The sequence below is a fragment of the Condylura cristata genome, unplaced genomic scaffold (assembly GCF_000260355.1).
Source record: "Condylura cristata isolate star-nosed mole 26May11 unplaced genomic scaffold, ConCri1.0 scaffold00021, whole genome shotgun sequence".
NCBI classification, from domain to species: Eukaryota; Metazoa; Chordata; class Mammalia; order Eulipotyphla; family Talpidae; genus Condylura; species Condylura cristata.
In genome coordinates, this window is record NW_004567122.1 from 24432703 (window position 1) to 24447301 (window position 14599).

The 14599-nt window shown below is 54.2% G+C and overlaps 1 protein-coding gene across 1 annotated transcript in view; it reads right to left on the bottom strand.

The window, feature by feature from the left end:
* FSTL4 (follistatin-like 4) overlaps positions 1–14599 on the bottom strand; it is a 348602-nt gene that overhangs the window by 39423 nt on the left and 294580 nt on the right. Inside the window, exon 7 of the mRNA XM_004686719.2 lies at positions 11506–11626. Within this exon, the coding sequence (XP_004686776.1) occupies positions 11506–11626 (121 nt within the window). The remainder of the gene's footprint in view (positions 1–11505; positions 11627–14599) is intronic.

A 14599-nucleotide genomic window follows, 5' to 3' on the forward strand; every position in this document is an offset into this window, starting at 1 on the left:
TGACCTGTACAACCTCAGTCCACATTTACTGGCAGGGGACGGGAGGCCACCACAAAGTTGGCTGGTTTAGGACCACCAGGCCATGGGGCATCGCACTCACACAGTCTGCCATGATGGGCTTCCAGGGACTGGCACACGCCCACCGCTTCCCTGCCCGCTCACAAAGACACTGCTAGCATGTTGCAGTGAGGGCAAAAGCAAAGCAGGCCGGGCTCACCACACACACGGGCTTTCCCACAGGGGGCTTCTTCTGTACACTGTGCATTCTAGGGACGGGCACATGCCCACTGTGCCTCTCAGACCTCTCTCTGTGCTCATAAAGAAAGGTCGAGCTTAGGGTCTGTCTGGTGCCCTTGCTGGCACTGGGGGCAAGGCTTAGCCCAGGCAGGCTGATCATGGACATAGACCTTCCTACAGGTGACTTGCAGGCGTCGTGGTTCCTAGACACTGCGGCATGCCTGCACCCTCCTCCTGCTCATGACCGCTGCCTGTGCTCACAAAGCGCTTGCAAGGGAGCCCACCTCACCCCAGGGTAGGGGCGAGAAAGTCACGCACGTGGACTTTTCAGTAGGGACTAGTGGGCATCAGGCTTCAAGAGGACTGAGGACACGCCCACCCCACCTCTGGGAATGCTGGACACATGTCTAGAGGGTGAAGTTGGAAACTACAGGAAACCACAGGGTGCAGAGCCAGTGAACAAAGGGCTTCCAGGGTGCTGGTGGCCAAGGCTGGGTGCCAGGAGTGCTACCCACCTGCCTCCTCCGATGTGCTCACCTGTGCTGCCCCTGAAGCTTCCGATATGCTCCTGCATTCCAGGGGAGAAGAGCTGATACAGCAAGATGGGCAGGCTAACCACCCCCCTCCCACACACACGGAAGAGGACCCCAAACTAAAACAATAGAAGGAAATCACGAGGCAACTTGAGAACTCAGGGGAACATGTCGCAAGGAGGGAACAACTCTCCAGAACCCAGACACAAAATATGGGAGAGCTTATCTTCCCATCAGACGGAGCTCGAAACCCAATACTCAGCGGCCCTTGCAGGGCCTTACTCCGTAGCAGCTCCTTGCTGAGACCTGACTCGGGCCTGCGGCCGAGGTGCAGCTCTGCAGCCCCAGCTACTCGCCAAGGCCCGGCCACACTCGGCACTCGGCTGCTGGCGCGTCCTAGAGCAGCCTGGCAGGAAACGGAGGAACTGAACAAAGGGTCAGGAATGAGACAGAACTTGGAAGCTGACCACTGAGCTGAGGCACCCAGGGGAGGGGGGCAGGGCAGAGGGGAGGGCCAGGGGTCAGAGCACAAGGACGGATGCTGTGAAGGTGGGAGAACTACAGAGGCTACACCTGAGGGGAGAAATCAAATAGCGTCCAAAAGTTAACAATGATGTAATAAAAAATATCATTGTAATAAAAAATGTAAAGAAATAGAAGGACATGGAGTAAGTGCAGAACAAAGTGTGACTTGAAGATGTACTGAATGGAAATCAGAAACTGAAGACTTAAGCTCAGCACTGTGGGGCAATCCTGAGCCCTTGCAGCACGAGTTTGATCCCCGGTCAGGGGGGTGACCCACAGGGTGCAGCAGACCTCTCCAGCCCTGCCCGCTGCTCCCCTCAGCAGTGTGTTTCAGTACATCTGCCTGTTCTGCTCCCCACTGTCTCTGGTGAATCCTCTCACCTCCTGTATCTCCGGTTTGTAACCCAGTTCTTGTATGCATAAGTAAATAAATCTTAAAAAAAAATAAACAACCTTAAGACACTAGAGAAAGAACAAATGACTCCAAAAGGCAGTTATTTCCAGTAGGAAATAATTATTAGAGCAGAAATAAGTGAAATAGAAATAAAAATGACAGCCCAAAGGATTGATAGACCAGAAACTGTTTCCTTGGTGGGGAAAACCGAACAAATTATACAAGCTACACTTGCAAAGAAAAATAGGGAGAAAAATTTAGTAAATAGAATCAGAACCATAAAAGGAGAAATAGTAAGTGAGATATATAGAAATCATAGGCGATTACCACAAGTACCTATATAACAAATTGAATAAACTAGCTGAAATGGAGACATTCCTAGTAACTACAGCCCTCTAAGACTTACCCAGGAAGAAACAGAAAACCTGACAGACCAGTCACAAACAAGGCAAAGTCTTCTAAGAAAGAAAGCCAGCCCAGGTCCACCTGGTTTCGCTAGTTGAGTTATACGAAACCTTCTGCGATAAAGTACCTAATCTACTCAACCTAGTCCAAAGCACAAAGAGGAAAGCTTCCAAACTCCATGTTATGATACCAAACCTGGTGCCAAACGTAACAAAGACACCACGAAAAAAAAAAAAAATCTATGCCATTTCCCTGATGAGCAAGCATGCAAAAAAATCTCCCAAAAAACAAAAATCAAAATTTTAGCAAACTGGCTTCAACAATACAGCAATACATGGCCAGCAAGGTTTATTCCCGGGACAGAGGGGTGGTTCAACATTGAGTCGATCAATGTATCTCATCAAATCAACAAAGGTAAAAATCATGTGATTATTATAGCAATAGGTGTAGAGAAAGCATCTGATACAAGTCAGCATGCATTTATGGTTAAAAAAAAAATTCTCAAGCGGTGGAGATAAGTGGGCTATTCCTTAACATAATGGCAAGTATTGACCACAGAACCAAAGCCAACGTCATACCTGATGGTGAAAAACTGAAAGCTTTTCCTCTATGACCTGGCACAAGACAGGCCGTCCACTTTCCCCACTACTATTCAACATAATACTGGAAGTCCTAACTAGAGCAGTCAGGCAAGAGAAAGATATAACATGAATACCAACTGGGAAAGCAAAGGCAAAAGTTTCATTATTTGTCGATCACATGATAATACACACGGAAAATCCTAAAGACGCCACCGAAAAACTAATTGAAATAATAAATCAACTCAGTAAAGTGTCAGTGTACAAAATCCATCTACAAAAATCAGGTGTTTTTCTACATGCAAACAAGTTTCAAGAGAAAGTAATACCAAAAAAGAAATTCCATTCACAATTGTCAGAAAAAATTAAATACCTAGGAGCAACTAAACAAAATGGGTATAGGCTCTGAACAATGAAAATTATGAGGCATTGTTAAAAGAAACAGGAGACATAGGGCAAGTAGAGCTATCCCTGTTGAAGGCTTGGGAGAGCAGACACTGTAACACGCTATCCCACTCAACGTGGAAGAGGGGCTCAATGCTAGGAATACCAAGAGAGCACAGCTCTCTCTGTATCAGTATCGCTGCATTCTTTGGGTTGATACCGAGGAGTAAAATTGCTGAGTCACATGGTAGATCTACTGTTAACATTTTGAGAAACCTCCATACTGTTTCCCACGGGGCTGGACCAGTCTGCATTCCCACCAGCAGTGTCTGAGGCACCAACAGCGCTCTTCAAAGAAGGAGAATCAACCAGGGGGATTCACAGGGACCCACAGGAGACCCTGACTAGCCACAGCAGTCCTGAGGGAAGGGAAAGAGTGGCGTCGTCCCACTCCAGACTTGAGACTGTGCCACCGAGCTAGTCATGAAAGCAGTATGATACTGGAACACAGACAGACACACAGACCCTCCCTGGTGGTGCAATGGGTTAGGACGCAGCACTGCAAGCTGGTTGCATCCGCTTCAGTGTGAGTTCGGCCCCCGGGCCTGGAGCTGACCCACATGGCACAGCAGACCTCTCCTATCTCTCCCCCTCAGCAGTGTACTTGGTCGATCTGCCTGTTTTGCTCTCCGCTCTGTCTCTGGTGAGTCCTCTCACTGTCCCTGCATCTCTGGCCTGTACCCCCATTCTGTATGCATAAATAAGTCAATAAAAAAAGAATTGGGAGGTCAGAAGTAACCTGCACATGCAAGGGCAGTTAATCTACGACAAGGCAGCTGAGAGTGTGCTCTAAAGAAAGGAGCGTCTCTTCAACAGATAGATGGTGCTGGGAAACCCGAGAGCCACATGCAGAGGAATGAAGCTCCATCACCGTCGCATACCTTTCTCAAAAACGAACACAAGGTGGACTAAAGACAGGTATGTAAGACCTGAAACTATAAGCTGAAGCAGAAACGGGCAAAATGCTCTATGATAATGACTTCAGTGGTGTCTGTGTGGGCTGGTCCTCAATGCAGAAGCGAAAGCAAACACAGACAAATGGGCTACATCAAGCTTCTCTGAGAAGCTTCTGCAAGTGAAAGAATCCCTCAGTCCGACAAGAAGTCAGCCGACTTAATTGGGGAAAGTATTTGGTCCCACGCCATCTCACACAGGGTTGATATCCAAAATATCTAGGAACTCATACAACTCAACATAAAGCACACCAACTCTCCAACGCCCCCCACCCCCCAATGGACAGAAGAGTTAAAGACAATTTACAGGTGGGCAATAGGCACATGAAAAAAAGCTCATTGTTTATCACCAGGGAGATGGTTATGCGGACCAGAGAGATGCCAGGTCACGCCCATCGGAACGGCTGCCTCGGGAAGACCAGAAACAGCAAGTACTGAGTGTCGGTGAGAATGTGCGAGAAAAGGGCTCTGTGTACGACTGGCGGGAATGCACTGGTCAGCCCCTATGGAAACAGTATGCAGGGTTTCTCAGTAGCAAACAGCAGAAACAGGCCTACCAGACGACCCAGCAAGTCCAAGCTTAGGTGTCTTCCCGCAGAACGCAGAAACACTGGGTTGAAGGGGTGTATGTATTCCTAAGACTACTGGGATTAAAATAACCCTGGAAATAGCCTCTATGCCTGAGGACAGAGGAGCGGATCAGGAAAAGGTGGGAGGCATACAAACAGTGGAAAACTACTGAGCTATATGAAGGGATGAATTGCTACCATCCGGGAATGGAACTGGAACGGGTAATACTCAGCTGTCTCGCTTACAGGTGGGGTACAGAAACAAAGGGCCGGTCAAAGTCAAACCAACAATAAACTCTAACATCTGACTGCAAAACTGAGGCAGCTAGAGGGCAAGGTTGTGGGGTGGAGGGGGAAGAAGGGGGCCCCAGTGGATCAGGGTGGAGGATGGTGGGGCCATGGGGGTGGCAGGGAGCGGAAGTATGATAGAGGCCTGCACCTCTATGCCCGGGGCAGATACAAAAACGTGAGCCTGCCTTCACCTCAATAAGCATAACTTGAGTAATCATCATCAAATGTGAAAAACCCACATTTCATACTTAAAAAAATATATGACTGTCACTAGGTGTAAGACACAGTCTTCCCTGGGAAGGGAAGAGGCCGCTCTCCTGGACCCGGAGTGAGACGACTGGGCTGAGCGCAGCCCGCTGGCCTGCACCCTCCACTGTGGGACAGAAGAGGGGCCCCGCGTGCTCCCCCTGCCACTGCCCCCTTTCTCACCACCCAGCTTTTTCATTCAAAAGCCTGCGCTTTGTTGAGGAACACTTCAGTCTTCACAGGGGCTCTGGGACACCCCTCACCCTAAAACCCTCTGTCCTGTCCTCTGGAACCCTGGCCTGCCATCAGCAAAGTGTCCTCTGCCTGCTCTGTCTCCCCTCCGGGCTGGAGGCTGGGCCAGGAGACTCCCGGGGCCCTCCCTGCCACTCTTCTTTTCCAGGAAAGTGCCCAGTTCCAAATTTCACGTTGTGCCAGCCTCATCCCCATCCCACATCTCACTGCGGCTCTGGACGCTGCTCTAGCTCCTCCCTTTCTGCTGGAGCTCCCCTACCCCCTTATACAATGCTTTTAATTTTCATCTTGGAAAAAGCCCCAAATCTGCCAACCCCAACTTCTTTTCCTGACTCTTTCCCATTTTCTCCTCGAAAGTACCGAAGACCTGCCCTAACGGAGGGCTCTGCTGTCTCTCCTCCCGCCCCCTCCAGCCAGCCCCACACTGCCTGTTCCTCCCCTCCATGGAGACAGAGCACACAGGGACCCCTCGCTGACCCTCTGGCCCGTTACCTGTCCTCAGCGCCATGTCCTGTCCTGCGCCGTGGCCCCCCCAGACACCAGCTGCTCCCTTCTCCATTTCCTGGCTGTTCTCATCTCGCAGGCCCCAAAGGATGGACATTTTCCATCTGCACTTATTCCTGGGGTGACCCGCCCTAGCCTGCTGACCTTAATTACCGCCTGTCCTACCAACACCTGCAGCTGACACCTCCAGTCCACCCTCTCCCTTCACCCCCACTCAGCCACCCAGTGCAGGGCAGGGCAGCTCCTGCCTCTCATGTCGCCTGCTCCTGACAGCCGGCCCCCAAACTACTGCTGCCACCCTCCCCTCCATGAAGGGCCCTTCTGCTCCTCCGGGGCTCAGCCCAAGACCTCTGGAGGCAGCTCTGATGTCCCCTTTTCAGGAGGCCCTGCACTGGCTGACCTCAGAGTCCTCCCTTTCTCTGACTCTTCACCTCCCACCTCCAATGCTCCCCCTTAGCGCTTTGATGCTGAAGGCTCCTCACCACCAGGGATTTCTGTGCCTTCACTGCAGTTCCCGGGTTCAGCCCGGAGGCGGCATACACATCTCAGTGTTTGTTGAAAGGTGACCACTGAGACCTGAGAGGTGAGTGGAGTGGGCAGCACGGAGCCTCTTTAGCCGAGGTGCGTGGCAGGCAGAGGGGGTGTGCTGACGTTCACCAGAAGAGAAGAGGGTGGCAAGAGATGAGGCGGGGGGGGGGGGCATGTACACACACACAAAGGTCTGTGAGCATGGAGTGTGACCCTGAGCCCTAGAAGTGGGGACCGGAAGTGGCTGCTGACTCCGTGAGCCAAGGGCTCAGTCCTCCCTAGTCTTCCTGAGGGATTGGCTTGGAGCAGGAAGGTGCACAGCCAGGAGTGCAAATGGAAGGGGGTCCCTGGTGTCCTCACGCTCCCACTCCCCACCCTTGCTTGCAAGGGTCTGGGCCCTGCAAGCAAATTTGGAGGCACCAAGGAGCAACTCTCAGACCTTGTCTCACCTGGCCCCCACCAAGGAGAAAACTGGTATCCGGATGCTGGAAAAGGGGACACATTGAAAAAAGGGAAACACTGTCCCCAGGCTGGATGGGAGTGGACCCACAGCTCTGCCCTGCACCCCAAGCTGTGTGCCTCCTGGGTGAACAGGCCTGGCTGAGCCACCTCCCTGCACCTTGGGTAGCAACTCCGTTCTTTCTGGAGCCTGAACTCGGGGTCTGGCCCCTGAGGGGGCAGTGGGGCCCTGAGAACAGCCCTGAGCAGGGACTGCACCCTTGGCCCTCACCTGGCCAGGTTCTGTCAGGAAATGCACGCCCTCTCCCCACCAGTTTTCTTTTGGGAGGGTCTGAGAAAGCCTATTCTTCCAGCTGCCTGCCAGCAACAACGCAAAGGCCCAGATGTCTCCTTTAGCCCCCGGCTCCCCCATCTTTTCTGTAAATTCGGATGCTGAAAATCATTTGAAATTAATAGATCCTGGGTAAACATATTCGTGTCTTTTGAATGTGCAAAATCTGGTGGGTACATGACACAGCGGCCCACTCTCTTTGGGTGACATCCATCATTTCCAAGGTGAAAGCCAGCTCGGGAATGTCCTAAGGAAGAGGCACATTCACAAAAGAACCAAGTTGGAGGAGTAAACAGATTCGGGAGATGATTATTGTGTTTTGGGGAATGCATCGCTACTTGTCTGAACTGTGGGGAGGTCGAGGGTGTTTTTAATTTAATGGATTAATCATTTACGTCTGAAGTTCTTGCTCCTTCTATGAAAGCAGTGCGGGAGGCTGGCAGGACGTTATAAATCACGTCAGAAATCACGTCAGATTTTGGGCCTCGTCCCCGGGAGGCCCAGTCGATGGGGAATTATACTAATAGTTTGGGAGAGGGAGGAGTCGCCTGGCAAGGTTCTCTCTAGCCAACCATGTCAAAGTGGGGACAGGCACAGACCCAGACGACAGGCTTCCCAGCAACATGTGGGGCCCCACCCTGCCACGGGGAGGGGGTCGCCCCAGGAAGTCTAAATTTCATTCCTGGATGAGTGAATTTCTCTGGGTCACGATTTTTCCCACCAGCTAGTGTTGGGGCCATGAGTTCTGACGTGGTGTGCACCAACTACAGCTAACTGTGCTCAAGATCAACCAGAGTCTCCATGGCTGGACCTTGGAGTGGATTTCTGCCTGGCATTTCCCCAGCATTTTATGCGTACTGATCTCATCAGGAGGTCGAGTTGTCATTCCCATTTCACAGATGAGTTTACTCGCCTGAAATTATATGTCAAGGAAGTGACCAATTCTAGGCTTGAAGCCTGGCCTGTCCAGCTCACATCTTGATCCCCTGACAGGGGTGTTGCCAGCTGGGGTCTGCACTATGCCGCAGTCCAGCTCCTGTTTCTCCTGCAGGACCATATCTGAACCGTCCAGGGCCCCTCGCTTTCCTTCACGCTCCCTTTCTTTTCCCTCTCAATGAAAAACTAGCTGGAGGTACAGACACAGAACGTCATTCTGGTCTGGATGTCTAGGGCATTACCTGCGTTCAGTAGGTCACGGGCCTCCTGCCAGGCCAAGACAGGGCCAAAGTGGACCCCAGCAAGCAGCCCTGCACAGAATTCCACCCAACTGGCTCAGAGCTGCCCTTCGAGTTTTTGACTCAGGCTTGTGGTAGATGGTGAAAAGGAACAAGCCCCACAGATGAACATTCTGCCTTCGCACTCCTTCCTAGTGAGGCGCCTTTGCAAGCAGTATTGCTTTCGTCCTGAGCACCCGTCTGTCCCCAGCTTTCCTAAGTCTCCCTGCCTGAAAGCCACCCATTTGGGCACCGAGTCGCAGCCTGCAAGCTCTGCCTGCCCACGCCTCTGAGGACTTCCGCGGGGTCCTGCCTGCCAGGAAGCAGAGCGGCATGGGAGGCATGCACGGACCTCTGCTGGGCCCCACCTGCAGCTCATGATACCAACTTGAGTCCTGCTGGAGGCAGGGGGCGGGCCTCATCACCGGCCCAGCTGTTCTACCAGGCTGGCCCCAGCACTAGAGGCAGAGAAAACTAGAGAGGGTCCCGCCCCCACTCCGCAGAGTGCAGGCCTGAACAGCTCAACGTGACCTGCTGCCTGAGCACCCCTCATTAGGGCTCTCCATCAGCAACAACGGGGGTCCCTCTGGGGCGGGGTCTGCTCTGCAATCCCTCACTATAGGGCTGGAGTCCGGGGAAAATGCATCACCTCTCTGAGGCCTCGTTTCCTCCCCCTGTGACGCACAGTAGGTCTTCAGGAACTGTTCCCACTGCCGTATCGTTCATACCCTTCTATTTTCAACATCTTCCCACACAGATAACGATCCCCCCCCCCCCTGAAGTCCAACACAGAAGCTTAAATTCCAGAATCCTCTGAAAACCTCCTGCCCTGTCCAGATTAGCTGATAACACAGCTGTGTGTTCTCGGGTGGCACCATGAGGGAGCTGGTCCGTGGGCCCACACCCGGCCCATGCGCCTGGGACTCAGCCCAGCCCCGGCCACGACCGCGTGGGCTCCTGGAGGCTAGCCACTGAATGGCCCAGCCCAGCAGCCGTGGGAGCCGAGCTGATTTAATGAGGTAGAAAACCAGTCACAGACAGAGGTCCCAGCTGCTCCCTCCAATTCTACTGATAGTACTCTGGCGGGAAGAGAAGTCTTAAATCTCTTGCAATTAGGAAATGGATCACAAGTGGCCTCTCTTTGGATCTCAGAGGGAAGATTTTGCTGTTCAGGCTTTCTCCGGGGCCAAGAGCAGCCTCAGCAATTGAGACGAAGTATGGGGGTGGGAGGGCCAGCGTGGGGCTCCCCAGTTGGTGCTAAGTGTCTACTTTCCACCTAGCAGGAGGGGCCTGTTCTCAGAGCGTCGCGGCCCCATGGCATTCATGGGCCTGGGTCTGCTTCCTCCTTGCCCATGGGAGGAGCCCAGTGATAGAATCTTGGGGTACACAGGGCAGAAGGGCCTCCTGGTGGCACGGTTTTGCCACTGAACGTGTGGTAACTGAAAGCCTGAGTCCCTCCAGAAGCCTGAGGCCTCACAGACTTTCAGCTGTGCTCCCCTCCTTCCTTGGAGGTCGGCTCTGGAGAAGTTAAGGGGAATAGGCCAAGTCCTGCCCTTGTGACCTCCATTCTTAGCAAGTGGGGGCGGGTGCCCAGATAGACTGAACTGAGGATCTGGAACATTCCCCTCTCCCCCATCCCAGTCTCTTCTGAGGACCTGAGGGAACTGAAGCAAACCAGGTGGGGTTGTTTGGTGGTCGTTTACCCAGATATAACAGGCTGGGCCCACAGCTGGTTTGAAATGAGGAGACCCTCTTTGTGGGTCCCACGCAAGCTCTGCCCTTGCAGGGGCCCTTCTGGGGGAGAGGCTGGACGCTGCCTGAGGCTGCACCCCAGGAGCAGCCTCTGAAGCCTCACCTGGGGGCGAGATAACTAGCAACGTTTGGGATTATTTCCAGTGAAATCCTGAGATTTCAATGTAGGACTGGACTCAAGCCAACAAGCATTATCTATGAAACCACAAAGGATTAAGTCTGTTCCAGCTCAAGGGAAAAACTAATAAAATATGGCTTAGGAACATATGAATATCAAAATCCCTAAAACATGCTGTAGGGTAAATATAGAGGCAAGCTGAGCTCACCCCGTAGTCCTTAAGTAGCTTGTCACCCTAAATCCCAGAAGTAAGCAAAACCGAATCCCATGATGTATCCATTCTTGACTCCTGCTCATGTTTCCTCAGCGCAGCAGCCCTGAGCAGCAGCAGCAACAGAGTTCCACACTGTTCCTGCCACATGGGCACCCCTCCCACCCCGGGGAGCTGATCCTCTGGGGCGGGGGCTAGTCTGTCCCCCAGGGCGCAGTGGGGAGCCAGTGCTGCTGCTGGAGCTGCCGGGTGATGGAGAGGGCCTGGCATGAGTTGGCAGAGGTGCGGTCCCAGGTGAGTGAGCTCTCAGAGATCATCCGTAAAGTGGGTTAACATACACCCACTGGGACAGTCCATGGACACATTAGTGCAGGGACTGGCCAGACCGGCCAGAAGGAACGCTCTCAGAATACAGGCTACTGTTGATGCGGGCACCAGGTGGGCGCGTTCTGCCCAGACCCCCGGAGTGCTGACAACACAAGGGACCCCGAGAAACACAGCACACCTCTCAGCCCCGCTCCAGCCCAAGCAGAGGCTTGCTGAGCCTCCGGGGAGAGAGATGGGAAGCAGCCCCTGTGGGAGCCACGAGCACCCCCCAGTGGACAAACGCCCACACTGCCAGGGCCGGGAGAGGGGGTTTGGGCAGTTTCTGCTTTGGGACTGCATCCCAGAACCCCCACGGCTACGGACATATCACTTGTAATTCTCCCTCCACCTTCTAGGGTGGGTGCTGGGCTGCAGCTGAGCACTCAGCCTGGGGCCTCAGAGACACTCTGGGAGAGGCAGGCACCCCATTCACTGGCAGGCTGCCTTTGCTCACCATTCCCCTTAGCGGATGGGGGTAGTGGGCTCTGGGGGCGGTCAGGCGTTTAAGGAGACAGACCACAGGGTTGGGGGTGGGGATCTGCAGAGCGCTGCGGGAAGGCTTGGAGGGGGCGACATGCACGGAGCCGTTACTAACCATTCACCTGCAGGACGTGGGTCTGGAACAGCTCCTCGTGGCCCGAGGCGTGGCAGGTGTAGTTGCCCATGTGGATGGTGGTCACCTTGGTGATGTAGAGGGAGTCGTCCTCTCCGAAGTCCTGCACGGGGTGAGGAAGACAAGGCGGTTGGCCTCTCCGGGCAGCGGGCTGGGGAGGGCAGCCGTGGCTCCTGGAACCCTGTGGCTGCCACAGGGGGCTCCCCTTCTCTCTGCCCACCTGGAGCAGCCAGGGCTGCCTGTGGGACTGTGCTGGTCAGGGCCCCCAAAGCCATCTCTCTTCCACGAGTCTTGTCGGGACCTTACAGGCCTGCCTGTCCGCTCTGTGAAGAGGCCAGGATGCTGCGGCGTCATCTCCCTCGCTCCCCTCCAGCCTCAGTCTTTGGCAAGTGGGCGCACCTGGCCCTCAATTGACTCCACGCCTGCGCAGGAGGCGGGGCCTCCCTCAGGAAGGGCACCTTTCTTTTAAAGGGCCAGGTAGCAACTATTTCACACTGGGGGCCATGCGGTTCGTCAGCATCTTAACAGCACAAAACCGCCACAACCATAAATTAATAAGCGTCACTTTTCCAGTGACTTTTTTTTTTTTTTTAAAGATTTTTTTATGTGTGTATACAGACCTGGGGTTCAGGCCAAAGGTGGAGGGGCAGTGAGAGGATTCACCAGAGACAGAGTGGGGAGCAGAACAGGCTGACTGACAAAGTACACTGCTGAGGGGAGCAGCGGGCGGGTCAGGAGAGGTCTGCTGCGCCATGTGGTCACCTCCGGGGCAGGGGGGATCGAACTCATGCTGGAGTGGCTTTAGCTTCTTAGTGCTGTGCTTTAACCTGCTCCGCCACCGGGAAGGGCCCTCCAGTGATTTTTAATAGGTAAAAAAAAAAAAAAGCCCCCTGTTACATCCACCTTGATCCCCAAATCACTTCAGGCAGCTTGTAGAGCTCTGGGTAACGTATAAGAAGGGAACCGAACCCTGAGGAAAATGGAGCAAAAGCCAAGGGCCGAGACGTAAGTGACGGCCAGGGAGGGCTGACACCAGGCTTCCATCAGAGATGGCTCTGGAAGCTGTGTCCCCATGACCTCTGCAGCCCTTCGCATGGCCCAGTACGCAGAGGCGGGGAGCGGAGCGGGGCTTCTGGCTCGTGCCTAATGGCACTCGGGCCTTTCCCAACACTGTCTCTTGGGCACTGCTGGGCATCGGCTGCAGACACGCTAGGAACGGAAGGAGCCAGTTTCAGGGAGCCCCTCATCAGTCTGTCTTTAGCTCCCCAACCCCTCTGAGGTGTGGTGCTCAGAGCCAAGTCTAGGGGTGGCTCACTGGTGAGAAACAGAGGTGCATGCCCGCTGCCAGGAGTGGCTGGAGAAGCCCCGTGCCCAGACTCCAGACTTGGGCCTCAGCGAGGATGGAGAGCCCGTGGGCCTTCGAGCACAGGGGCTGGCCAGAGCGAGCACTTGGTTGTGGATGTTGTCACCAGGTGGGTTCATTCTGCCCAATCCCCAGGAGTCCTGGGGTGGCCAGATGTACAGCAAACCTGTCACCTGCTCAGGTGCTGTCTGTGAGGTCTGAGCTGAGGCTTGTGAAGCCTCTTGGTGGGGAGGTGGGAACCAGACCCCAGGAGGCAGAGAATGCCTCAAAGCCAACAAGGGCCCACTCGCCCTGGGAGGGGAGTGGTAGATCCAGGTAGCTTCTGCTTCTCACCGGACCTCTGGGGTGCTGGGGGCGAGGGGTGACCTGGCAGGCGCCTACTGGAATCCATGTCTTAAAGCGGGAAGCGTGGCCTACCTGGGGGACTGCTTTTCTACTTTATTAACAGAAGCTGCAAAGCTCCTCTTGACCTGCAGCTGGTCCTCCTGCTGAATGAAGGCGCTGCCTCTGAGCTTCCTCCTTCCAGAAGCGGTCAGCCAGTAGGAGGCCACGGTCAGCACAGCACAGTGGTGTTCAAGGGCAGCCCCAGGCCGACCCCTGGTCCTCGTTCATGGCAGGCAGGCTGCCCTGCCCTCCTCAGCCAGAGTGAGACTGGGCCTGAGCGGAGAGGCTGGACCCTGCCGGCTGGAGGGCACTAGGGGGAAACTGGCTGGCAGCGCCCTCTGGTGGAGTAAAATATTGGCGGGACCGCTGGGGCCCTGTGCGTGTTCTCTGAAATAGCGCTGCTTGAGGAAAAAAAAAAACAACAAAAAAACAAAACCCAAACCTGTTCCTATCACAGTGGAAGCTTCAATAATAAAAATAAAACACCGGACAACTGATTTGTCAAGTGTCATAACAAAGTCGTAAAGGGCTCATACCTGAGCTTATGAAAAGTTAATGGTTAGTCAATTCTGGATCTGACATATTTCTAGTCTAAGCTGTGTTTGAGTCAAAATCTAAGTCTGGAGGAAAATCTATTTTCCCCGGGGTCTCAGTGGTGGGATGGTGTCTTAAGAATGGGTTGGGAGGGTGGGTGCAGCCCCCATGGCTCCTGGCCTGATCACGCCACACTGCCTTCACCCCCTTGGGGGGGTCCTCAAAGCCAGGCTTGCGCTCTGCTGCCCCATCATGCTGCCCCTACATGGGCCTGTGTGGTCATGGGGCCCCCCAGCACCTTCAGGCGGCTTGACGCTGAGGTGGCCACAGAGCGATGTCAGAGGGGTACGAGGATAATGGTACCAGCTTAGTCTTAAGCCATTGTGTGCAGAGAAACAACATACATCACCTGTGTAATCCTCAGAAAAGGAGGGAAAAAAAAAAAAAAAACACCTGAGAAACTATAAAACTAAAATCCAGCCCTGCTGGGGTGAGAAAGCCAAGCCCCCTTTGCGACATATTCAGAACCCCTCTGCCCTGATCCCCTTTACTGCCAGCACCTGGGGCCAGGCCCCCTGCCTTCCCTGCACACCGCACCCCTCCCGCTCAGTCCCTGCCCCAGGGGGCCCCTCTTGCACCCCCCACTCCCACTGTAGCTCTGTGGCCCTGCCATTGCTCTGACAGGGCAGGCGTCCTGCCCCTCGGGAACTGTCCTGCTGACCCCTCTTCCTCAAGGCTGTGGGTCTGGCTCACGTGCTGCCTTCAGGAGCATGCGGATGTTACCAGCCAGCCCCA